The sequence below is a fragment of the Microcaecilia unicolor genome, chromosome 11, assembly GCF_901765095.1.
Source record: "Microcaecilia unicolor chromosome 11, aMicUni1.1, whole genome shotgun sequence".
Taxonomy (NCBI): Eukaryota; Metazoa; Chordata; class Amphibia; order Gymnophiona; family Siphonopidae; genus Microcaecilia; species Microcaecilia unicolor.
In genome coordinates this window covers 126,738,266-126,763,782 of record NC_044041.1, presented here as the reverse complement: position 1 = coordinate 126,763,782, position 25,517 = coordinate 126,738,266, and the positions used below count along the sequence as shown (strand labels likewise).

At 47.1% G+C, this 25,517-nt stretch overlaps 1 protein-coding gene across 1 annotated transcript in view; it reads right to left on the bottom strand.

Annotated features, from left to right (window-relative positions):
• Window positions 1-25,517, bottom strand: part of LOC115480461 (solute carrier family 22 member 6-A-like) — a 103,484-nt gene that overhangs the window by 7,447 nt on the left and 70,520 nt on the right. Inside the window, exon 8 of the mRNA XM_030219155.1 lies at window positions 9,538-9,646. Coding sequence (XP_030075015.1) covers window positions 9,538-9,646 — 109 coding nt within the window. The remainder of the gene's footprint in view (window positions 1-9,537; window positions 9,647-25,517) is intronic.

Below are 25,517 nucleotides of genomic sequence, written 5' to 3'. Positions count from 1 at the left end.
ATATTTCAGTCAGAGACTCCTCCAGTATTACAGAAATGTTATGTAAATCCACCCGTGCAGCCTGTTCCCCCTATGCTGCCACTTCACCTTGAGAACCTTTTACAGAGGAAACCAGTAAATAAAATATTTTATTCAATGGGGGAATAGATAGTTGAAGGAACTTCAATACTTCAAGCAAATACTTCTTAAATATTTCTAAACGTGGCACGGTTGGATGCACAGGACAGTTCAACAGTTGAGCCTTCTGTTAAAATTTTCTATGTGCTCAATTTTTTGTTGAATCTGAAGTTTATCCTTAATCAATACTGATTGCACATCTTGGAGAATTTTTCTTTTTGAAATATGTTTATTATAACAAAACTTTACAAACATCAACAGAATAATAGCATCCTTATTAGTGTACTAATAACAAAGTATGTATTCGCCAAACTTTAATTTTTTAACTGTTTACCCCCATCTGCTGCTCCTCTAGCCTATACCCGCCCCTCCCCCTACCCCTTCCAGTCCCCCCTACCCCTCCCCGCCCAACCCCTTAACTTCAGCAGTTTAAAATCCTACTTCTCACGGCGGGTGTCAAAGTATCCCAGAAGGGCAACCAGGTCTTGCAGAACTGATCCCCCCTCTTGGAAGCCAAGTCCCCCACTCGTTTCTTTTCCAACATACAACACTGCATCATATTGCCTCGCCACTGGGGCACACCAGGTGGCTCTGGCTTCAACCACAGTTGCAGGATAGTCCTCTTACCCATCAAAACAGATCTCTTCAGAAAAACTTTCAGTCCCGCAGGAGATCACCCTTGCACAATGAAAACATCAAAAAGCTGCCCCGGGGACAGGTCCATTTCACCTGCCATATGCAAGAGACCCGTCTGCCCAGTGTTGCCCAGAAAGAGTTCACCATCAGGCAGAACCAGAACATGTGGCCCAGGGGTGGCTCCCTCCTGCCCGCACTTGGGACATTGTCTGTGGGGACGCAAGGTTGCTCTGTATGCCCTGTGCGGAGAGATGTATAGACGCATGGCAAACTTGTATTGCATTTCTTGACAAATCGCGTTCTCCGTTACCTGCGCACATCCGCTAGACAAGCTGCAATTCTGCTCCGGTTCAAGCCTCCATCACAGCTCTTGGTGCCATTGTCTCGATACCAAGTGGTGTTATTGTGTGCCAGCAGGTCTCTAAGCTGGCGGTGAAAATATTTCAATGGTATTTTAAGCTGTGCCTTGAGTCCCAGTAGTTCGCTCAAGGTATCCCACATGTCACAGTTTAAGTTTGATGCATTCAACGATCGAACATAGTGACTGATCTGCAGATAGGCAAAATGATCTTTCTGTTCTAACCCAAATTCCTCACATAAGGTTCGAAAGGGTTTAATGGTCCCCTGCTCATTTACCACCTGGAACAGTTATTGGATCCCTGGTGAGCCCATCTCGTAAACAAAGCGGAGGTCCCCCCCCCTCTGGGAATGCCAGATTGCCCTTAATAGGGAGTAGTGGAGAAGTTGTCTTGTTCCATGTGAAAGTCTTACCCAACCAGTGCCATGCTTTGCGCAAGGGGCTCAACAAATACCTGTAATAATCTATAGCAGGCAGTTCCACCGAGGGGGCATGAAGCCAATAAGCAAAGCTCATAGGGGCCACCAGGGAAGTCTCCACCCCGGTGCAGGAGAAAAATTCTTTTGAACGAAACCAGTCGGATAGATGGCGTAAGCAGCATGCCATTGCTATAAGTTTCAAGTCCAAGAGGCCAAGCCCCCCCCCCCCCTTTGAACACGGGCGCATTATTTTCTTTATACCTATGCGCGCTTTTTTGCCTTGCCACAAAAATTTATTGAGTATTTTGTGTAGCCACCTCTCCTTCCGGAAACCCAACATAATAGGGAGCATCTGAAACACATATGTCCATTTTGGAAAAAGAATCATATTGAATAGGGAGATTCTACCCTTCAAAGACAACTACAACCCCTGCCACCCATGTAGAACCTCTCCCATGCGTCTTTTCAGGGGGCCCATATTTTCTGCATATAGTTTAACGAGGTCTGCTGGGATGTTTATACCTAGGTATTTAATTGTCCCCGTGTTGCACTGAAAAGGAAATTGTCCCCCGACCCCTCCCGCACCGTTGTTTGGATTGGCAACGCAAGGGATTTTTGCAAATTTAACTGGAGTCCCGAAAAAAAACTGAATTCCTCAATGACTTCCAGCAATCTGGAGACTGAGTTTTCAGGGTTGGTAAGGGTTAAAAACATATCATCGGTGAAAGCCAGTATCTTTATCAGTTCCCCTCCCAGTGTTATCCCCCCTATCTCATGGTCCAACAGGATGGACCGCAGGAGCGGTTCGAGGTATAACAAAAACAAGAGGGGCGACAAGGGACAACCCTGTCTCGTGCCCCGCTCCACTCGGAAGGGGGTGGAACTAGCTCCATTTATCAATAGCCGTGCAATGGTATTCGCATAGAGAGTGCGTATTGCCGCCAAAAACCATCCACCCATCCCAATGTATTTGAGTACCTGAAATAGGTAGTCCCAGTTCACTTTATCGAAAGCTTTGGCTGCATCTAGGCTTACTAACAAAAGGGGGTCTCCCGTGGTCTGACCGTGTGCCACCGCAAGTAGTGCTTTGCGGACACGCTTTACTGCTTGGCGTCCCTTGACAAACCCCACCCGATGTTCCCCGATGAAATTTGGGACATATTTCATCAGTCAGTCAGCCAGCACCCGAGACAATATCTTGATATCCACGTTAATCAAGGATATAGGGCGGTAGGAGTCTACCAGGTCTTTCGGTTTACCCGGTTTTGGGATGAGCGTGATCACTGCCTCGTACTCTCTTGGTGAAAAGAAACCCCTGGCTATCGCTGCATCAAAGTATTCGATTAGGGGTCCACACACCTGGGGGTACAGCATTTTGTAGTATTCATTAGTGAACCCATCTATCCCTGGTGCTGATCCCAGTTTCAAGGCCCTCACTATTTTGTGTAACTCCTGCGCCCGAATGGGTGCGCACATCTCTTGCTGAGCTTCCTCCGTCAGTCTAGGCATGCCTGCATCTGCCAGGTAATCCCAGGTCAAAGGTCCCTGAAATCTAGCTTGTGGGGCATATAATTCAGTAAAATGTTTGTGAAATGTGGCTGTTATATCTTGCAGTTGTGTAGCCTTGCCGCCACGGGGATCTGTGATTACCGGGATAAACTGAGGAGGTCTGGATGCCTTAGCTACTCTCGCTAGTAATTTACCCGATTTGTTCCCAAAGCGTTGAAAATTCATGCGCTTTACCAATAACTGCTTCATAGCTTGCTCATGAATAAGTGAATTCAGCGCAGTAAGGGCCGATGACATAGCGTCTCTATTACCCATGGTTTGATTGCTCAGGAATTTCCTCTTCACCACCCCATATGCTTTCTCTAATCTTAGAATGCCAATAGCTAAGCGTTTCACCCTTGCACATGTAAACGCGATCACTTCCCCCCTCATGACCGCCTTAGAGGCCTCCCACAACAACACCGGCGAGTCACACGAGGCCAGATTTGTGTCAACATATGATTGCCACTTATTGCAGAGGTGTTCCTGTAATTGTTTGTCCTGGTATAAGTAAGCCGTAAATCTCCACCGCCTGTTTGTGTGACCACTCCCCATTAAATCTAAGTCAACCCAAATCATATTATGGTCTGAGATCTCCATTGGGCCTATGTTGGCATGTTGTACTTTATCAAACCAATGCTGTGATATCAAGATATAGTCAATTCTTGACCAGGACTGATGAGCCTTAGACTGATGTGTGTAGTCTCGTGTGGTGGGGTGAAAGGAGAGGCAGGGGTCTATCAGGTGCAAGTGTTTGCATAGTGCGGGTAATCCCCTGCCTTGCCCCAAACCTGGAAGGGCCTGGGGAGACTGCCTATCCATTGCCAGGTCTTGTACCTGGTTGAAGTCCCCAGCCCACACCAAAGGGGCATCACTGTATTGCAGACCCAACGCTATAAGAGATTGAAAGAAACTGGGGTTGTAAGAGTTCGGGCCATACATTGTGCATAGGTAAAATTTCTGGCCCTGGAAATTAACATGCAGTAGGACTATACAGCCCTCTGTATCTTTGTGTATTAATTTGGTCGTGCATGGGAGTCCCTTTTTCACCAGTATGGCCACCCCGCTTTTCCTGTTACCCGAAGAGGAGAAGTGGCACTCCCCCACCCATTGCTGGCAAAGCTTCCCATGCTCAATATCCGACAGTTTCGTTTCTTGTAGGCATGCGAATGCCATACCCTGCCTCCGCAGCTGGGACAAAATTTTGTGTCTTTTTATGGGAGATGTGATTCCCGAGACATTCCAGGATAGTATTTTTATAGTGGAACGACTAATGACCTCCCCTCTGGATTATTACATTCCAGATCCTTCTCTTGATTGCAATCTCCGGGGGCCCAGCCCCTCCCCCAGAGATTATTCTCATCATTCCAAGCAGGGGACCATCCCCCATCAACCATTCACCCGCCGCGAGCTTAAATAAAACCTCCCCCCCATTTTTTCCTTTACCTCCTGTTCCTGACCCCTGCCAAACCCACCCCCCCCCGCAACCCGGTTCCCGAACCCCCACTCCCACCCCTCCCTGCCCACACCCTCTCCCAATTCCCCCCCTCGCTCCCTTTGCCCCTTGCTAACATGCCGAAGTCACAAAGATGTTTGGGGCCCCCGAGCCCCTCTGTAGCTACAACAATGTATTGCCCTGCATACAACATTCACACCTGACTTTCAAACCTGTAAAGAAATCCACTGTCTCGTGGCCAAGCCATAACATGCGCTTGTCCTTGGCCTGCAGGTCAGCCTGTGTTAGAGATGTTCTCCTTTTTCTCCAGCTCCCCTACATAGTCGCTGGCAGTTTTTTCAGAAGAAAAGGAGCACCAGGTCCCGTTTTGCTTGATTTTCAAGATGGCCGGATAGACCAGCATAAACTGGATCTTAGGTGATGTAGACGGCTGCACAATGGTGTAAATACTTTCCTCCTTTCTAGTAGCAAGCTGGAATAATCTTGATAAATCCTCACCAGGTTTCCTATGTAGTTTGTAGCGTCTCGTTTCAAGCGATATCCATTCAGGATTTCCACTTTATGAAGGTAATTATGAACCTTCACAATTACCGCTCTCGGAACGTTGGTGCCCTCATGCACGTGTCCCAGTCTATGGGCCCGCTCCAAGGATAATGGCCCCGCGTGGTCAGATAAGGCAAATTCTTGTTTCAACCAAGCTTCCAGCTCCGACGCCAGCACTCTGTCGTTTACCGCCTCCGGGATACCGATGAGCCTCAGGTTAGCTCTTCTGGACCTATTTTCGAGGGCATCTACCTTGGCTGTCAGTGTTTCTACTGTCTCCTGTAGTTGTTTGATTAGTGGAGGCGTCAGGGCCAAGGCATCTTCCAAGTCTGATACTCGTTGTTCAATCTCTCCCGTGCGCCGTGTCAATTCGAGTTGCGCTGCTTCAAACTGAGTTATTTGGGATGACAGCTTTTCCAGCCGGGGTTCCATAGCGGCCTCCACTGCGGATGTTAGCTGTGTGAATTGTTCTTTAGTGAACCCCGCGCTGCCACACTGCGGCCATTTTGGATCCGCCGCGTTTTCCTCTGGCTTTAGTTTTTCTTTGTCGCGTTTGCACGACTTGCTAGCCATTGGTTTTGAGGCAGTGTCCAAAAATGTGTCCATATCCTAAGCAAGTGCCACGAGGCTTTTGGAGATCAATTTGCTGAGTTTATGCAGGTTTTTAAGTGAGATGAAGGGCTCGGGTTCCTCAGAGAGAGCAACAACACGTCCTGCTCCCTCTAGAACAACACGTGATCTCCGCTCTTGGAGAATTTTAATGTTAGTTTGTATCTGCTGGATTTGATCCAAGTGATCATTTCTAATCGCATCTACAGTTCCAGTCAGCAAGTCTAATTTAGTATTCAAAGAAGTTACCTCTTCTGAACACTGTAGTTTTCATATCCTGTAACAATTTCCAAAGACTTTCTAAAATTACCACTGCAGTAAGATCTGGCGTAGACGCCATGATTCCTTCACAAGATTCTAACCGGCAACCATTATTCTGATTCCACCCGCAGTCAGGGCCAGGTTGACCACAACTTCCGATCTCGCCGGTCCCACTGGAAACACTGACAACATCGCTGGACAGAGTGGCTGATTGAGCTCCGGAGAGGACAGTGTAACAATTTGTCCCAAGGCGGGAGTTCCTCCTTCCAACTGCTGCTCAACAGGAACCTCTTCTCTGGTCTCCGTTGCAATGTCAGCAGTATTTAATTGTTAGCTATAGCAGGGAGAAGGTCTTGGCCAGTACTGGAGCAGCCCAAACCGAACCCTTCCTTTTAGTATGCAGCATTTGGGTATAGAGGCCAAAAAGACTCAGCAAATAGATCTCCCACTAAGCCAAGCTTCACATCTCAACCACAAGTGATCATGACACCATCTTGGCCACCCCCTCACACACAAAGCTCTTCTAACAGCAAGGAAATGCAAGCGCTGCTGACCCTCATCCCCCCTAAGCTCACCCAATACAGGCAACAAGATACTCTGGTTGATACGACAGGCCAAAACCACCTTCAGAAGGAAGGAGGGAACTGGTCATAGCATTGCCTTCTCCTGGGAAAACAGTAAGAAAGGTTCCCTACACAATAAGGCCTGCAATTTGAAGATCCTTCTGGTAGAAGAGATGGCTACCAAAAATATTGTCTTCCAGGTAACATGCTTAAGCATACAGGGCCTGATATTCAGACTGCGGGAGTTAGCTGGGTTGCCTCCCATGGTCAGCGCTGGACATGGATGGCAGGGGAGGACAGAGGATAGAGGAGAATCACTGGACATAGGAGGGGAGGGCAGGGGAGAGAGGAGACATGCTGGACATGGATGGAGGGGAGGGAAGAGAGGAAGGAGATGCACATGGATGGGAGGAGAGGGCAGGGGAGAGAGGAGAAATGCTGGATGGATGGAGAGGAGAGCAGGAGATAGAGGAGAAATGCTGGGCTTAGATGGAGGAGAGGGGAGAGAGAATTATTGCTTTATATGGATACAGGGGAGGGAAGAGAGAGGAGAAATGCTGGACATGGATGGAGGGGAGGAGAGAGGAGAAGTATTGGACATGGATGGAGGGGAGGAAAGAAAAAAGAAGATGCACATGGATGAGGGAAAGGGAAGAGAGGAGAAAAACTGCACATGGATGGAGAAAATAGGCAAAAGGTGGATCCACGTTATACCTCCTCCAGTCAATTGCATGGAGGAGGACCCAGCTTTTACTTATGGATGCAGGGCAAGAAATGAAGAAGAAAGGAGGAAAGTAAAGAAATAAACAGAAAGGAAGCCCTGGAAACGGAGTTAAGAGAGCAGCAGAATCAGAGACCGGGACCAATATGGATAGAAAAACAAAGTCACCAGACAACAAAGGTAGAAAAAAATCATTTTATTTTCATTTTAGTGTTTGGAATATGTCCAATTTGAGAATTTACATCTGCTGTCTTATTTTGCATTGGACATACTGGAGTTGTAACAGCTTACAGAAATTATTTATAATGATAAAAAATCACGTTATTTTTTTTCTCCTATACTAGTATAATATTTTCAATGATATCTGTTTATATGCGCCATGACTGGTATAAGGGGTGTGGCTATCATATTTGGTGACCCTGCCTATAATGAGTACCGGCAACTTTTTTCTACAAATAAAGCACTGACCAACCCTTGTCTCTCTGATTGCTTATAAGTATCTGTTAAAGAGGCTGAGGTCATTGGGGGGCCTCTTTCTGCCCCAGGTGTGTTACACCTGGACAGCTGGGGCCCTCACCCCCTTCACGTCTAGCCTCTTTGCTGACCTCCCCTCCCATCCATGTCCAGTTTGTCTCCTCTCTCCCCTGCCCTCCCTCTCATCCATATCCAGCGATTCTCCTTTTTCCCCTGCCCTCCTCACCCATCCATGTCCAGCAATTCTCTCTTCCCTGCCCTCTCCTTCCATCCATGTCCAGCATGTCCCCTCTCTCCCCTGCCCTCCCCTCCCCTCCCATCCATGTCCAGCAATTCTCTCTTCCCTGCCCTCCCCTCCCATCCATGTCCAGCATGTCTCCTCTCTCCTCTGCCCTCCCCTCCATGTCCAGCGATTCTCCTCTCTTCCCTGCCCTGCCCTCCCTTCCCATCCATGTCCAGCGATTCTCCCCTCTCCCCTGCCCTCCCCTCCTATCCATGTTCAGCAATTCTCTCTTCCCTGCCCTCCCATCCATGTCCAGCAAGTCTCCTCTCTCCCCTGCCCTCCCCTCCCATCCCATCCAATCCATGTCCAGAATGATTCTCCTCTCTCCCCTGTCCTCCCCTCTCATCCATGTCCTGTGATTCTCCTCTCCTCTCTCCCCTCCCTTCCATGCCCAGTGATTCTCTTTTGCCCCCTATCCTCCCCCTCCCTTCCATGTCCACTGACTCGCCCCAGCCTCCACCTGCCCCCGAGATCATTCAAACCTCAGCCCCACTTGCCCACCCTCACCTGCCCGCTCCTTTCTGTTCGTTCACCCAGCTGTGCTCCCTGTGTTGCAAAACTTTTGTTTACCGAAGTCACGGCGAACTGGCACCAGCAGTGAAAGCAGCAGGCAGGCAGATTTGCCTCCTCGTCGCTCGCTTCGCTTCCCTTCCCTCTCAGTGCCTCCCGCCCTTGCGGAAAGGAAATTACATCAGAGGAGGGCGGGACGCGCTGAGAGGGAACGGAAGCAAAGCGAGCAATGAGGAGGCGAGTCTGCCTGCCTGCTGCTTTCACTGCCAGTTTGCCATGACTTTGGGTAAACAAACGTTTTGCAACGCAGGGAGCATGGCCGGATGCACAAATGGAAGGGATCAGGCAGGTAAGCCGGACCGCACAAAAAAAGCACTGGGTTTGGGGTAGGGGCTTGGGGTTTCTTGTTTTACACAGGAAAGGATTTGCAGACCCCTGGGACCACCTGAGCTCCTGAAGGCTCTCTAACCAAACCTGGCTTACCACATCTACCATCTGCTGGAGACTGAGAAATACTGACTAGTGGAGGACTACACAGAACACTTTTAGGTTCTCTCAGAAGTCAAAGATTCTCAGTCTCCATCTGCAAGTAGGAGTGTATAACTCAAGTGTCTGGACCAGTCTGGAGGGATGCTAAGCATCAATATTAAGCAAATGCCATTACTCTGACTAGAGAGTACTCAGATGTTCAGTTTAGCACCCCCAAGCATTTTGAAAAGTTGGCTCCTATGATGCTAAGGAAGGGTCTCCTTTTCACAACACACAAGATCATAGCCTAAACAGGTCTCCTTTGCATGCACACAGGAACATAATCTTAGTATTAGAAGGGTCTCCTTTTCATAGTAAAAGTGATCACAGCCTATACAGGTCTCCTTTATACTGCACACAGGATCACAGCATAAGCAGGTCTCCTTTACACTGCACACAGGATCACAGCCTAACAGGAAAAGGATCTCCTTTTCACAGCACACAGGATCACAGCCTATGCAGTTCTCCTTTACACAGCACAACGGATCACAGGCTGAGGAAGAGCTCGTACCTGATAACAGTGGGGTACAGTTCCCCAGTATAAAGGTAGACACAGTTAAAAGATGCAGCGAGACACCCTTTCCCCAACACAGCCATCACTGTTCGTAACACCTGTAGTTCTGAGGAAAGACAGGAAGATAGATTTAGAGGGGGTTCAGAGTTGCAAAATTAAAACCCATTTAAAGCAAAAGGCTTCTCTCTTGGCTACCCACTAGTCTAAACCAGTAGTATTCCCCCCAAAACTGATTGCCCTATAAACAATTACACAGAGGTGTGTGACAATAATATAACTTATTGCTTTCTCCTCCCTGATCAATAGATGACCTTCAAGTGTGGAAGACAGACATAGGATTACAGTCAAAACTGAGAGCTTCACTCATTATGTACATACACCCTGAGATCAATATTCAGCTGCAGGGCTGCCATCTGAACAGAAAGTTTTCAGTTTCAAGCTATACATATTTTCAGTGGTGCTATCCATGTAAGAGCTGCTACTGAAATTTATGTATTCCTTTTTGCTCAAATCTATTATCTAATAGATTGACACTTTACTATACATTCTCCCCTTCCCTTCAAACCACTCCTCCATGCCATGCCAGTAACCCTCCACACTGTCCCCCACATGGTCTACTTACCTTCCCTTCAAACTTCTCCTCACTAGTCCCTGTAATTTTGTTATTTAGAGATGGAGTCAGATTAAGGTCACTCTAGCCTTCTTGGGGGGGCTCGGGACCCCTCTATTCCCAACATCCCTAACCTCCTTCACCCCGAGGTCCACCCACCTTCTCTCAAACTGCTCCTCCATGTTCCGTCAGCATCAAGGGTAAAAAGAACAGCAAGGGCTTCAAGCCTTCGTGCCAAAGCACTTGAGGGTTGATGCTCAGAACTACTGCCAGCATTAATATGCGGTTAATGCCAAGTTTGCGCACATTATACAGCACTGAATTCTCAGAGGGCTCGAGAGCTGGTGTTAACGAGTGCACTATAGATGGCCACAAATTACAGTGGGGGAAATAAGTATTTGATCCCTTGCTGATTTTGAAAGTTTGCCCACTGACAAAGACATGAGCAGCCCATAATTGAAGGGTAGGTTATTGGTAACAGTGAGAGATAGTACATCACAAATTAAATCCGGAAAATCACATTGTGGAAAGTATATGAATTTATTTGCATTCTGCAGAGGGAAATAAGTATTTAATCCCTCTGGCAAACAAGACCTAATACTTGGTGGCAAAACCCTTGTTGGCAAGCACAGCGGTCAGACGTCTTCTGTAGTTGATGATGAGGTTTGCACACATGTCAGGAGGAATTTTGGTCCACTCCTCTTTGCAGATCATCTCTAAATCATTAAGAGTTCTGGGCTGTCGCTTGGCAACTCGCAGCTTCAGCTCCCTCCATAAGTTTTCAATGGGATTAAGGTCTGGTGACTGGCTAGGCCACTCCATGACCCTAATGTGCTTCTTCCTGAGCCACTCCTTTGTTGCCTTGGCTGTATGTTTTGGGTCATTGTCGTGCTGGAAGACCCAGCCACGACCCATTTTTAAGGCCCTGGCGGAGGGAAGGAGGTTGTCACTCAGAATTGTACGGTACATGGCCCCATCCATTCTCCCATTGATGCGGTGAAGTAGTCCTGTGCCCTTAGCAGAGAAACACCCCCAAAACATAACATTTCCACCTCCATGCTTGACAGTGGGGACGGTGTTCTTTGGGTCATAGGCAGCATTTCTCTTCCTCCAAACACGGCGAGTTGAGTTCATGCCAAAGAGCTCAATTTTTGTCTCATCTGACCACAGCACCTTCTCCCAATCACTCTCGGCATCATCCAGGTGTTCACTGGCAAACTTCAGACGGGCCGTCACATGTGCCTTCCGGAGCAGGGGGACCTTGCGGGCACTGCAGGATTGCAATCCGTTATGTCGTAATGTGTTACCAATGGTTTTCGTGGTGACAGTGGTCCCAGCTGCCTTGAGATCATTGACAAGTTCCCCCCTTGTAGTTGTAGGCTGATTTCTAACCTTCCTCATGATCAAGGATACCCCACGAGGTGAGATTTTGCGTGGAGCCCCAGATCTTTGTCGATTGACAGTCATTTTGTACTTCTTCCATTTTCTTACTATGGCACCAACAGTTGTCTCCTTCTCGCCCAGCGTCTTACTGATGGTTTTGTAGCCCATTCCAGCCTTGTGCAGGTGTATGATCTTGTCCCTGACATCCTTAGACAGCTCCTTGCTCTTGGCCATTTTGTAGAGGTTAGAGTCTGACTGATTCACTGAGTCTGTGGACAGGTGTCTTTCATACAGGTGACCATTGCCGACAGCTGTCTGTCATGCAGGTAACGAGTTGATTTGGAGCATCTACCTGGTCTGTAGGGGCCAGATCTCTTACTGGTTGGTGGGGGATCAAATACTTATTTCCCTCTGCAGAATGCAAATAAATTCATATACTTTCCACAATGTGATTTTCCGGATTTAATTTGTGATGTGCTATCTCTCACTGTTACCAATAACCTACCCTTCAATTATGGGCTGCTCATGTCTTTGTCAGTGGGCAAACTTACAAAATCAGCAAGGGATCAAATACTTATTTCCCCCACTGTACATTTAAATGTATTTAAATGGATGCTAATGAAGTCAAAAATATTAATTCCCAATGCATAAAGGAAAGTGCTGCAATGCACAAAAGGAAATGATAGCCCATAATGCCAAAATTTTACTGCCAGGCCACGGGCAACATAGGTGTTCAGAAGATTTCTTGTCAATTTCTCACATTAAACTGCGAGTTTTCGTCTTTTTTTACAAGCGGAAGGAAGCCCATTGAACTTTAAGTGCTGATGAGAAACAAGCATATGCAAGTCCGAGCAAAACCAAAAGTGAAAGCACACATCAGCGCCTGTTTTTCTGCACCTAAATATTAGTGTTTCAAAAATTTAAAGTGTAATCCCCTGTTAGAAGAGTAAATTCCTTAAAGAGTTACCTAGGGAGTAACTGGGAGGTCCCTGGGTGAGAGGAAGCCCAGTCTATGGGGAGTAGTTTTGAAATAAAATGCAGAGAGATGGTGACCTGGGACGGAACAGTGACAGGGGGAGGAGTTTGGAAGGAGATAAAGCTAAGGTTGTGCCCTTTAGGGGGGGTCTTTGGTTGCCTGATGGTCCCCTGCCACTGATCTGGAGGAGTAAAGAGGAATCTCAAATAGAAGAAGTGTGATCATTGGTTGTAAAGGGGAGTTGTGGCTCAGCAAAGAAGCAACTGTGGAGGAGGAGAGCTATGGTTGGGCAGAGGAGACACCCAGCCTCGAATTGTGGGATCAGAGCCAGGAAGGTCCCATCCCAAGACCGGGGTGGAGCCGAAGTGAAGGTCACCCTGGGGGGAGGTCAGGCCACAAGGGATCTGGACCTGTGAAATTGAGAGGAGCACAGACTATGGGACACTATTCTCTGGTATAGGCATGGACAGGTGTCTGTAAAAAGTGTAGATAGTCCTGCTGAAAAGCATTAGTATATATATCCAAGGGATGAGAATACAACAGTTTCCCTGGGGAATATCAGAAGGATTGTGGGTTTAAAGGACTTGTATTCAATGTTGGAGAGTTGATACGGTTTGATGTGCCTGCTTTTGCGGAGTTGAAGAATACAAGCTTTGAGTTTTGTTTTGTTTTTTCATAAACTGCTGACTCCAGTGTGATCTTTGGACTCGCAGAGCACCACCCCAGAGCTCGAACACCCACCCCAGCCCGACCTGTAGGATTTGATGGCCAGCCTCGTTCACAGTAATTTCTCTTTTGGATTTGAATCTTTATTGGTTTCCTGGGGGAGAAGAGGGTAATACCACCCAGTAACACTTCTTACCCCAGGTGGAGGCACCGAGCACCAAATGAGTAAGGGACCGATAGAGACTCCTTCCTGTACACATTAATTGATTTGATTTGCTTACTTTATTTCTTGTCTATTAGATTGTAAGCTCTTTGAGCAGGGACTGTCTTTCTTCTATGTTTGTGCAGCGCTGCGTACGCCTTGTAGCGCTATAAAAATGCTAAATAGTAGTAGTAGTAGTAGACTACCTTTGAGAGGCTCCAACTGGATCGGACCCCGAATCCAAGGGCACCCAGTACAGGCGCGTTACATAAGTGTAAACAATTTTAAAGGCTTGCTGGGATTTTTTCTCACCAATTTTCTAGAAATTTTGAACTCAAGCTTAACAAAAGGAGTCATTCCTGAGTGTTGGAATCAATCTATTATTAGACCTCTTTTAAAGAAACCATCTTTGGACAAAACTTAATCCCATAAATTATAGACCTATCTCCAATTTATCATTTCTGTCTAAGATCTTGGAAAAGGCAGTTGCAAATCAGGTTGTATGATATTGGGGTTCCACTAATGTGTTTCACCCATATCAATCCAGTTTCTGGAAGTCACAGCAGCCATTTTGCCTGCGGATATGGGATGGGCAGATGTAACTGGGATTGCTCCTGCCCTGACCACCATTAGACCACCAGGGTGGTAAGGTAGGCTTGGGGGTTGGTGGCAGTGGCAGTTTATAGGTGGGCCCAGGGGGCTAGCAGCAGTGGCAAACTATGAGTGGGTCCGAGGTGGGCTTCTTATCCTCAGAGGGTGTAAAATCATGGCAGCAGTGTCTTCCCCCCTATGTGTTATAAGCTCCTTATCTGCCTGCCAAATTTGTCTTGGGTTCCATCTCCCGCCTTTGACCCATGCCAAGAGGGAGATCCCTCCTGTCCAGCCTGATACAGAAATCCTGAATACAGAATCAGCCTGCTATACTCCCATGAGTTAGTACTAAAGGCACTTGCTAAAGGAATAAGGATTCAAGGAGCAAGGGACAAGTAACAGACCCGAAACCCGGTTGCTGACTTGTTTTAGTGAAGAGTCATGGGGAACCTTCCTACCCCTGTTTAGTCCAGGAAGAGGAGAGAGGATTTATTCAGGGTACGTCCTGTATCATCCAGGTAAATCCTGTAAATTAGAAACTTATCAGGCAGGAGGAGAAAGAAAGAACTGTCTTAACATCTGATAACATCATCCCTGCAGAGCCACAGTGTCTGTCAGCTAGATACCAAGGAGCCTGTAAGTGTTTACCGACTAATTGAATTTTGATAACATTTAATAGCTGCTTAATTATACCATCAAGTGAACTGTGCAAGCCAAGCCCTCACCTATCTGGTGAGTGGACTTGTGTAATAAGGAGGATAAGGAGAAGCTGTTTGTAATTTCTTTTTCCTTGATTGGAGCAGAGGAGAAAGCTATTCTATAAACTTAGTCATCTGATTGAGGGGTAGATGCATCAAGCAAACGTAAAAAAATCAGAAACGTTAAAACCTTTACCGAATTTCAAATAACGAAGCATGCTCCAAAAACACAGCCCCAAAAAGTTTGGTGCGGTATTGGAAAGAACGATGCACCAATCCCCGTCGCTAATCGGCTCGTAAAGCATGCGCAAAGCAGCCAAGCGTTATGCTGGCTGCTCTGCGCATGCCAGAAACGTTCAAAACACAGTCAAATCGCAAGCACATGGCTCCCAAATCAAAATAAAAATAAAAAAAGGATCGGGAGGGGGCAAGGGCGCTCATCAGGAGCGTCCTGTACGGACGGCCTTGCCCCCCCCCCCCCCGCTCCCCCCACCCCGAAAAAGCAAACTTCTAGAAGCCCCTGCCCCCCTCCCTTCCTCACTACTCTCTCACCTCAGCTCCGCCTCCCGACATCCTCCGTCCGTGCCCCGCCCCCTTTTGGGGTCGTCGCCGCCATTCCCCTCCTCCATCGGGCCCCCCTTCCTCTTACCGGGCCCGTGCAGCGCCTCTCTCCTCTGTCCGAAGGCGCTGCACGGGCAAGAAGAAAGCTGAATCAGCTGATGCCTGCCTTCGCCTAGCTTCGATAGAGCGTCTTTCTCCTCCTGGGCCCGCCCCTGTCTGACGTCAGTAACCTACGTAGGTTACTGACGTCAGACAGGGGCGGGCGCAGCAGGAGAAAGACGCGCCATCGCGAAGGCAGGCATCAGCTGATTCAGCTTTCTTCTTGCCCGTGCAGCGCCTTCGGACAGAGGAGAGAGGCGCTGCACGGGCCCGGTAAGAGGAAGGGGGGCCCGATGGAGGAGGGGAATGGCGGCGACGACCCCAAAAGGGGGCGGGGCACGGACGGAGGATGTCGGGAGGCGGAGCTGAGGTGAGAGAATAGTGAGGAAGGGAGGGGGCAGGGGCTTCTAGAAGTTTGCTTTTTCGGGGTGGGGGGAGCGGCGGAAAGTGGGGAGCAGCGGGGGGGGGGGGCAAGGCCGTCCGTACAGGACGCTCCTGATGAGCACCCTTGCCCCCTCCCGATCCTTTTTTTATTTTTATTTTTTTATGTGTTTTCTGAGGTCCTTTGGACCAATCACAGCGCTTTTAGCTCTGCTAATGCGCTGGGATTGGCTCAAAGTTTGTTTATTTTTTCACTTAACACTTTTTCCTGGCACAGAGCTGTCCTAACGAGAGGTCCAGACCTCTCGTTAGTTTTCCTGCCTTTTTCCTGCGTAAAGGCAATCGGAAAAGGTTAGTGCATGTCGTTTCAATGGGGTTTTCACACTAATTGCTCATCTCCATTCCGTTTTCGTTAGCTGCTACTACCGTCGAAAAATAGGCTTTAGTGCATGGAAAGGATCGGAAATTCTTCCTTAAGGGCTCATTTAACGATGAAAAACGTTTAGTGCATCTGGGCCTGAGAATTTTGAAGCTGTACCCTCATCAATTGAAAGACAGTAAAGGTTCTAGTTTCAGCAAAAAGAACTGGCGTGGTCTCCATCATTGTGTGAAGTCTGAAGTCTGGTGCAGTGCTTGCTCAGCCTCCTACATAAATCCTAGTCCAGCCCTGGTCCCAACCAATAAACAATAGTGTGCACCCCTGTTATCCACCTTTCCCAGGCATAGTCTAGGCAGCCACCTAAACCACCTTAACCAGGGGGTACAGGTGGGCCCGGAGGGAATTGCAGCTGTGGCGTCCTATGAGTTGGTCTGAGATGGCAGGTTCTTATGGTTGGGGGGAGGGATGGAGGAAAGAAGTGACAGTAGGTGCTCCTGTGGTTCGGGAGGTGGCAGCAGAGGAGAAGGAGGAGGGAGGGGGCTATTCCTGGTCTGGGGGCTGGGCTGGTTATTTTTTCAGCTGAAACCATGAGGCGAATTTCAGCTACTGTTTCAGTCACCCTCTACTCGGTACTTTGCTCATCTTTCTTTGCTCTACACAGAATCAAATGAAGCTCAAGCTCAACTGAAACCAGGATCTTCAGTTTCTGCTGAAACAAAATCTGCAACTGAAATTGGCCTCTTGGTTTCAGCTGAAAGATGAAAACAAAACTGGCCTTGCTCCACTCCTACCCAACCAAAAAGTGGCCCCTCCCAAACCCAGCCCATGGCAGCACTCCCCCTCGTGAACCCCCCATCTGCAGCCTCCTTGCAACCCCCCCCCCCTCAGTGGAAGCCTGGAAGCGCCCTTGCGAAGCCCCTCCCCACCCCACAGCAGTCCCCTTGCAAACCTCCCCCTCAGCGGGAGCCCCTTCCTAGCCTACCATGTCATTGGTGAATTGTGGGTGCAGGAACAATCCCCACTTGCTTCTGCACACATCCAGTTCCTCCTTCAAAATGACTTCCAGGACTTCCAGCGGCAGTCTCGCAGCACTGCCGCAGGAAGTCCCAGTGGTCATATTGAGATTGGAACCAGCATAAACAGGTGCAACTGGAGATAGCTCCTGCTTATGCCAGTTCCAATCTCAACATGACTTTGGGACCTCCTACCCCAGTCTGACTAGACTGCCGCTGGAAGTTCTGGAAGCCATTTTGGAGGAATGACATAAAGCAGGAACAAGTGGGCTTCATTCCTGCCCCACGAAAAGGCCATTAGACCACCAGTGTTTCTTAAGGTAGGCTTAGGGAGGGTCTACTTGTAGTTAGGCGGGATGGAGAGTGATCGCAGGACTTGAGGGAGGGAGTGTCTATTTTAGCCAAAAAAGCACTGGCATTTTCAGCCAAAACTTGATCCCAGATTTTGGTACTGTTTCGGTGTCAAATGTAAAACCAAATTCGGTTGGCCTCTGGAATCAAAGCGGTCAAAACTTTTCTCCCTAAAACTCTTATTTTCACTCTGCTATTATCTCTTCTGATCATGCATCTGAAATACTGTAATATAGTGTATTCCAGTTTACCAGTATCCTCCTTCAAAAGACTTCACTTAGTTCAATCTACTGCAGTTACAGACAAGTTCCGGACATAGCTAACTAGGCAGATGGGACGGCATAAAAAGCATCCCTGTCTTAACCCGGTTAGGAATCTGGGCACCAACTCTGAATATGGGCTGGTGCCAGATAATTTATGGGTAGTGGCTTCTAGTCCTTTTGTGGGGGGAGGGGGGGAGAGGGAGGGAGGATTGGAGGCAAGGGGATGCCCCTATACTCTTCCAAAGGGGAGGGGGCATGTAGGAAGGAAGTGCAAAGGACTAGAAGCCACTACCCATAAATGATCTGGCACCAGCCAGTTTTTCCATATCAGCTACATGCCATACTGTCTCCAACCATATGTTTTTAGAAGGTAAAGACAATTGATGCCATCTTTGTGCTACACAGACTTTAGCAATGAGTAACAGTAATTTAATTAGGTCTAAATGTGTCACATCATCCATATGTAAAGCGTGTGTTCCAAGTAATGCTAATGAAGGATCTAATTGAATATAATTTCCCACAATGTTACTAATATGTTCTACAACCACAGACAGCAAAAAACAAAAAGCACCAAGGGCCTCCGGGATAGGGATAGCTGAATTTTATTGTAAGACCTGGCATGGGCCATGTTTCGGCATAAGTGCCTGCGTTAGGGGTCATAAAACTGCAGGACGTTTTGCAGAGTTTTTAAGACAAGAACTGGGAGGTTTTTTTTCCTGAAATCTAGTCAAATTTCATATCACTACTCAACTGAAGGGTTTACATTGGCTCCCTCTGAACAGGTACTGCAGTCTTCAGTCTCTGGCTCAGCACCTTCCAGCGTGGACAAGTTAATGATAGAGTATTAACACCTCTCTGTCCTCTTTATTTTTTTCTCTCCTTCTTTTTGTTTGTTATAGTTGTTGCGCCGTTTAGCTGTTACCTTGTCTTAATATTGCTAACTGTTGATATTGATAATGATGAGCATTCACACTATTATGAAATGCTTTTATTTGCGATGGTACTGTTGCCTTTTTCTTTTGTATGTAACATTTTGTGATTACTTCATCACTTGTTGATCTCATGATATTGTAAGTTACCAAGAGAAAATAATAAAGCTTTTTGATAAATAAAAAAACAAAAAACCTTACATTCCCCACAATCTGCACATTGACAATATTGGAAGAGAACAATGCAATAAACAAACAAGACAAAAGCATACATAAGCAAGCTAAAAAACTATAAATTTGTAAAATTCAGAATTAAAAACAAAATTAAAATTTCAAAGAGAAAAGAAGAAATATCCTCAAAGAAAAGTAAAACACACCTAACCATATTAACCATATTAACTCCATCAAAATCTTGAGAAAACAAAAAGAGCTTTCAAGTGCAACCTGAAGTTTAAACCAGTGGTTCCCAAACCTGGTCCTGGAGGTAATCCAGCCAGTCAGGTTTTCAGGATACCCACAATGAATATTCATGAGAAAAATTTGCATGCACTGCCTCCAGGACCAGGTTTGGGAACCACTAAACCAATTAAGTCACTTCTCAAAATTGCAAGTAGAGAATTCCAAGGTGAAAAGGACCTGCATCTGAGAAGGCAGTCTTCTTTTTTTTTTTTGTCTTTTTTATTTAAGCAATTTTAAATTACATACCCAAGATATAGAAACAATAGAAAACTAAGAAAAAATATTCAATCAACATTAAAATGAAGCTAATCAGAAAAACCATAGCAAAGTCCTCTATTATATTAGACCACAATTTGGGAGAGGTCAAGGCACAATCCCATAAGAAATTCAAATTACATAGTAACATAGTAGATGACAGCAGAAAAAGACCTGCATGGTCCATCCAGTCTGCCCAACAAGATAACTCATATTTGCTACTTTTTGTGTATACCCTACTTTGATTTGTACCTGTGCTCTTCAGGGCACAGACCGTATAAGTCTGCCCAGCACTATCCCCGCCTCCCAACCACCAGCCCCGCCTCCCATTAAAGGGTCCTTTTACTAAGCCACAGTAAAAAGTGGCCTGTGGTAGTGAAGGCGCGTGTAGTTGGCATGCGCCGGGCCAGTTTTAATGGGACGGGAAAAGGGCATGCAGTAAAACTGAAACCGACGTGCGTCCAAAACTGGCCTGAGCCCTTAATGCCACCCATTGATCTAGCAGTAAGGGCTCACGTGCTACACACGCGGTTACTGGTCGGCGTGTCCAGATATCTGGGAATCAGGGCTGACTGGCAATGCTCTCCAGTTAATAGTGATATTTAGACAGCTAAACAGACAAAGGGCCCCTTTTCCTAAGCTGCAGTAAGCACTAATGCGTTCTGACCACAGCAAAAAATGGCTTACTGTGGGACATGCTCAGGCATCCCACTGTAATCTTTCAATGTGCACGTTCTACCCATGCAGGTCAAGTGGCGGAGAGTAGGTGTGCTCTGCACTAATCGGTTAGCATAGTGTTACATTGCCTCATGCTAACCAATTAGGGGGATTCTTTATACAGTGCTACAAAACATTTTTGCCTAAGCATATCCTATATACGGTGCCTACATTTAGGAGTCGTATATAGAATACGCTTAGTTGATATCCCAGTGCCTAAAATTATGTGCATCCCACTGCTGCCTTGGGGCTGTGCCGTGGCCTGGTTGCTCGTGTGCTTTCGCCGCTTCCTTCCTTCCCCTTCCCGCAGTGTCAAGTTTCTACCATGGAATGGCAGCCTGATGAGCAGGGTCTCCAGCAAGTTCTTCAGCTGCTCAAGGACTCTCAGTCTCCGAACACGGCCATACAGTGCATTGTTCAGGAAATGGCTGCTGACTAGAGGCTCACAGAGCCTCACAGTCAGCTGCTGCGGATCCGGGCAGATCGATCTCCCCAGGAGCTTGAGACAAGGGCGCCACCAAACCCGGGACATCTCCAGGACACCTCCTGTGCATCCCACAGGCTTCCTCCCAAGCAAAACGGTGATGTAAGCCGACCACGGACCCTCCCTGCTTCGAGGGCCACGGCGCCGCCCTGACGGACTTTGACTCCAACCTGCATCCCAGATGAACAGTCTCGCCAGGAACGGCAGGGAGGACGGCCCGAGCCCGGGACACCTCAGGAGAGCCCTGTGGACATCCTCACCGGATGGGTCGGTGCTGAGAGCGGCTCCCTCCCAGCCTCAGGGCCGCAGCGTCGCCCAGACCGGACGTCGGAGCTGCAGGGTGAGGTGGCGGAGAGGAGCACTACATGCGAGGCAGCGGAGCTGGGAGAACACGGGAGAGTGCAGCCCCGATGGCGGCCCTGAGGTGCGACACGATGACCTGGGCGGCACGCGGTGAGACACCAAGGTTCCACGCTGATTGCGACGGCCGTGGTGGAAGCTGCCTGCGTCCACACTGGGAGCAGCCAGAGTCCCTGTGCCCTGGCCCTGGGGCACACCTTGAGGTGGCAGACCGTGAGTAGAAGAGTGGGAGAGACTTTATTTGGGAAAGGCAATATTTGGGACTGCTAGGCACTTTTGCTGGGGAGTTGGCTGGGACAGATCAGGGGAGCCTGGGGAGGATTGAAATAGTGTCTGGGAGCCACATGCCGAGGAGCAATTGTCAGGTGCCTTCCTATTGTCATTCAAGCATCTTTCCCTGACCAAGTACAAGGCCAATGGACTGAAGCTGAGCTGAATATAACTTAAAGTGCATGCTGCAAAGTTGATCAGAAATCTTGAGGCAGGATCTGGGTGAGAAGGAAACTCCCAACCTGAATTCCTTTTGAGGCATGTATAACACTGCCCTGTTAATTCTGTGAAGGTGCACAGAAGTTGGAATCTTCCAACCCAAGTCCTATGGGCTGCACATGGGAAACCCTCCTGCTAACCACCTGAATAAGCTCTGAAGTCCTCCCCCTCCCCCACCTTGACCGAAGCCAGTAACTAGAGCCATAAAGACTTTTAGGGCAAGGAGGGAGGGAAACACAAAGCTGCTAAGAGACAAAGGAAAAGAGACCACTGACCCTGTATGTCTCTTCTCCCTCACCCCCCCTGCTCACTACCAAACTGCTTTCACCTATTCATTGTTGTAAACTGATGCACGGGACTGTGGGGATATGTGCAGCTGTGAATGTCATGAAGGCACCCAACTGTAGCTGCCTGCCTGCCTGATTAATCATTAACCCATCATTGAAACCTAATTAAATACTGACCTCCACAGCTAGAATGGCAAGCTGAAATAACACACAAGATCAAAACACCAGACTCACACCAAAGAACAAAACTATTCCCACACACCCAGTCATCTGGAACAACCCCATTCTAGCCACAGAGAAGAGAAACCAAAATGAATACCCTCAAACTACTCCTAATAATCTACTCCCTATCACTGATCCACTTTACACTGACCACTCCTTTTGCAGACAGTAATTTCATACGCATACTGCATAATCATCAGAGACTGATTAGACACACCACACCTCATCAATCAGACAACAACCTAAACAAAGGAAGAACACCAACATGTAGACAACTAACTCAGAATGCAAAGAAGGGCCCAAATAAACTCACCCCATCTAAAAAACAACAACTAATAAAAGTCCACACAACACCAAATGCAGAAGACCCATTCCAAACAATCCAAGTGGGCTACATCAATGCCAGATCCGCAGTAAACAAAACAGCAACTGTAACAGATTGGATCACCTTGACCTACTCTTCATCAGTGAAACCTGGATCCACGACCAAAAATACCCCATAATTCTAGACCTGTGCCCTCCAGGATACAAAATCACACACTGGACCAGAAAGGAAAAAAGAGGCGGAGGCAAAGCACTAATCTATCGATCTCACTTTACCACCGAAACCATTGCCAAGTCCATGACACCTCAACTTGAAATCGCTTCAATCTGAATCCAAAACAATACCCTACACGACTATTTAAATTGTGTCTTGTTTTACAAACCTCCAGGCAACTGGAACGAAGGCCAGACCAACTTCATGAACTTCATTTCAAACATATGTGTGACCAACTCCAATGTACTAGTACTAGGAGACATCAACCTTCATTTAGAAGACCCTAATGCAATCAACGCACAAGAATGTAAGGAATTCCTTCACCTATGGGATCTCAAATGGCCACAAATGCAAGCAACCCACGTTAAAGGGCACACACTTGATCTCATCTCACACAAACTTTCAACAGACCAGAACCTAACAATAACAGACATTAAATGGACAAAAACACCCTGGATTGATCATTACAAACTAAACTTATTCCTACACTGGCGAAAGAAGGGAGCACACCAAATCCAAGAACACACATTATACACATCAAGAGGCCATGTAGACGCGAAAACATTCTGGCAACTGATATACAACAATGAATGGACAGCACAAACAGAATCCACGAACTACCTCTTAGAATGGGATAAAAAATGTAAATGCATACTAAATGAAATAGCACCCCTACGAACAAGAACCTCACGCAAGCATAGCTCGATACCATGGTTCAACGATGAACTGAAAAAAACACAATCTAGGCAATTTGAACAAGCATGGAAAAAAACAAAAGATGAACACTCTCTCAACACATGGAAACAATCACAAAGAAAATACAAGTACGCAATAAGACAGACCAAAAGATCATACTACAAAACTAAAATAGGAACAGATTACAAAGACAAAAGAAACTATGGGGCTCATTTTCAAAGCACTTAGACTTACAAAGTTCCATTAGTTACTATGGAACTTTGTAAGTCTAAGTGCTTTGAAAATATGTTATATCAACTCGTGAACAAACTCCTAGATACCAACAAGGTCACTGCATTGAACACAGAAACCCCATCTGCAGACAAACTTGCTAAAGATTTCAATGAAAAAATTGTAAACCTATGCAACACACTACCCCAAGGCAACAATGACATCGAAAACTTCCTAAACGAACTGAACCCAACCATTGGAGAACACCCGGCTGACCGCACCTGGCTAAACTTCTCCCCCCTTACCGTCGATACTGTAGCACGGGCACTCAGGAGGTTCGCCAACACTCACTGTACACTAGACATCTGTCCCAACTACTACTGAAATCTGCCCCTGACTGCTTCATAGCAAATCTCACATCCCACCTAAACTACATGGTTCAGCAAGGTCTCTTCCCGAAGGAAAAGGGCAATATCTACTCACCCCGATACCAAAAGACACCACAAAAAAAGCAAATGAAATCAACAACTACCGGCCAGTAGCATCCATCCCGCTGTCAGTCAAATTGATGGAAAGCATGGTAACCAAACAACTAACCAGTGCAATTTTTCTAGCAAAAGAGGTGCCGGTACTCAAATGCCAGGCCACCCTTCAGGGGTGGGGTGATCACTGAGGGACTCACTCTACAATAGCCAGGCCCCCTGCAACCAGTGACAGAATCTATGACAAGGCAGAATTGTTGTCTTCAGCCTGAGCTCTTTCATTAAAACTTGTGGTCCATGGGTCAATTTCAGAAGACACTGGAAAAGGTGCCGGTACTCAGTTCCCCCTAGTACCCCCTCAAAAAAAGCCCTGCAACTAACAGACTATATAAACAAATTCTCAATACTACATGAATCACAGTCTGGTTTTCGCCCATTACACAGCACAGAAACAGTACTACTCACTCTCCTGGCCAAATTCAAGCAGGAAATAGCAATAGACAATAACATCCTCCTCCTCCAATTCGACATGTCTAGTGCATTCGATATGGTAAACCATAACATACTAATAAGATTACTCGACAAATTTGGGATCGCTGGTAACATACTCAACTGGATCAAGGGCTTCCTAACCACAAGAGCGTATCAAGTAAAGTCAAAAACAAACATATCATCATGGTGGAAAGCAGACTGCGGAGTACCACAAGGATCACCGCTATCGCCGATCCTCTTCAACCTAATGATGACCCCATTAGCCAAGACCTTATCCAACCAAGGCCTTAACCCTTTCATCTATGCAGACGATGTCACTATATACATTCCTTACAGATCTACACTGACAGAAATCGATAACGAAATCAAGATCGGCTTGAATACTATGGACTCCTGGGGAAATGCATTTCAACTAAAACTCAATAAAGAAAAAACACATTGTCTCATCCTTTCATCCCAATACACCACAGACACTCCCACAACTATCAACATCCCAGACCACACCCTTCCTGTCTCTGACAGCCTGAAAATCTTCTGCGTTACACTGGACCACAACATAACACTAGATAGGGTTACCATATTTTGTCCTCTGAAAAAGAGGATACATGTCACGCCCCCTGCCCCACCCTCACCACCCCCCCTGCCCTGCCCACACGTCCCTTTCGGATCACCAGGTTAACTCCGGCAACAAATTCCAGAGTTTAATTATGCGTTGGGTGAAGAAAAACTTTCACTGATTTGTTTTAAATTTACTACACTGTAGTTTCATCGCATGCCCCCTAGTCCTAGTATTTTTGGAAAGCGTGAACAGACGCTTCACATCCACCTGTTCCACTCCACTCATTATTTTATATACCTCTATCATGTCTCCCCTCAGCCGTCTCTTCTCCAAGCTGAATAGCCCTAGCCTCCTTAGTCTTTCTTCATAGGGAAGTCGTCCCATCCCCGCTATCATTTTAGTCGCCCTTCGCTGCACCTTTTCCAATTCTACTATATCTTTCTTGAGATGCGGCGACCAGAATTGAACACAATACTCAAGGTGCGGTCGCACCATGGAGCGATACAACGGCATTATAACATCCTCACACCTGTTTTCCATACCTTTCCTAATGATACCCATCATTCTATTCGCTTTCCTAGCCGCAGCAGCACACTGAGCAGAAGGTTTCAGTGTATTATCGACG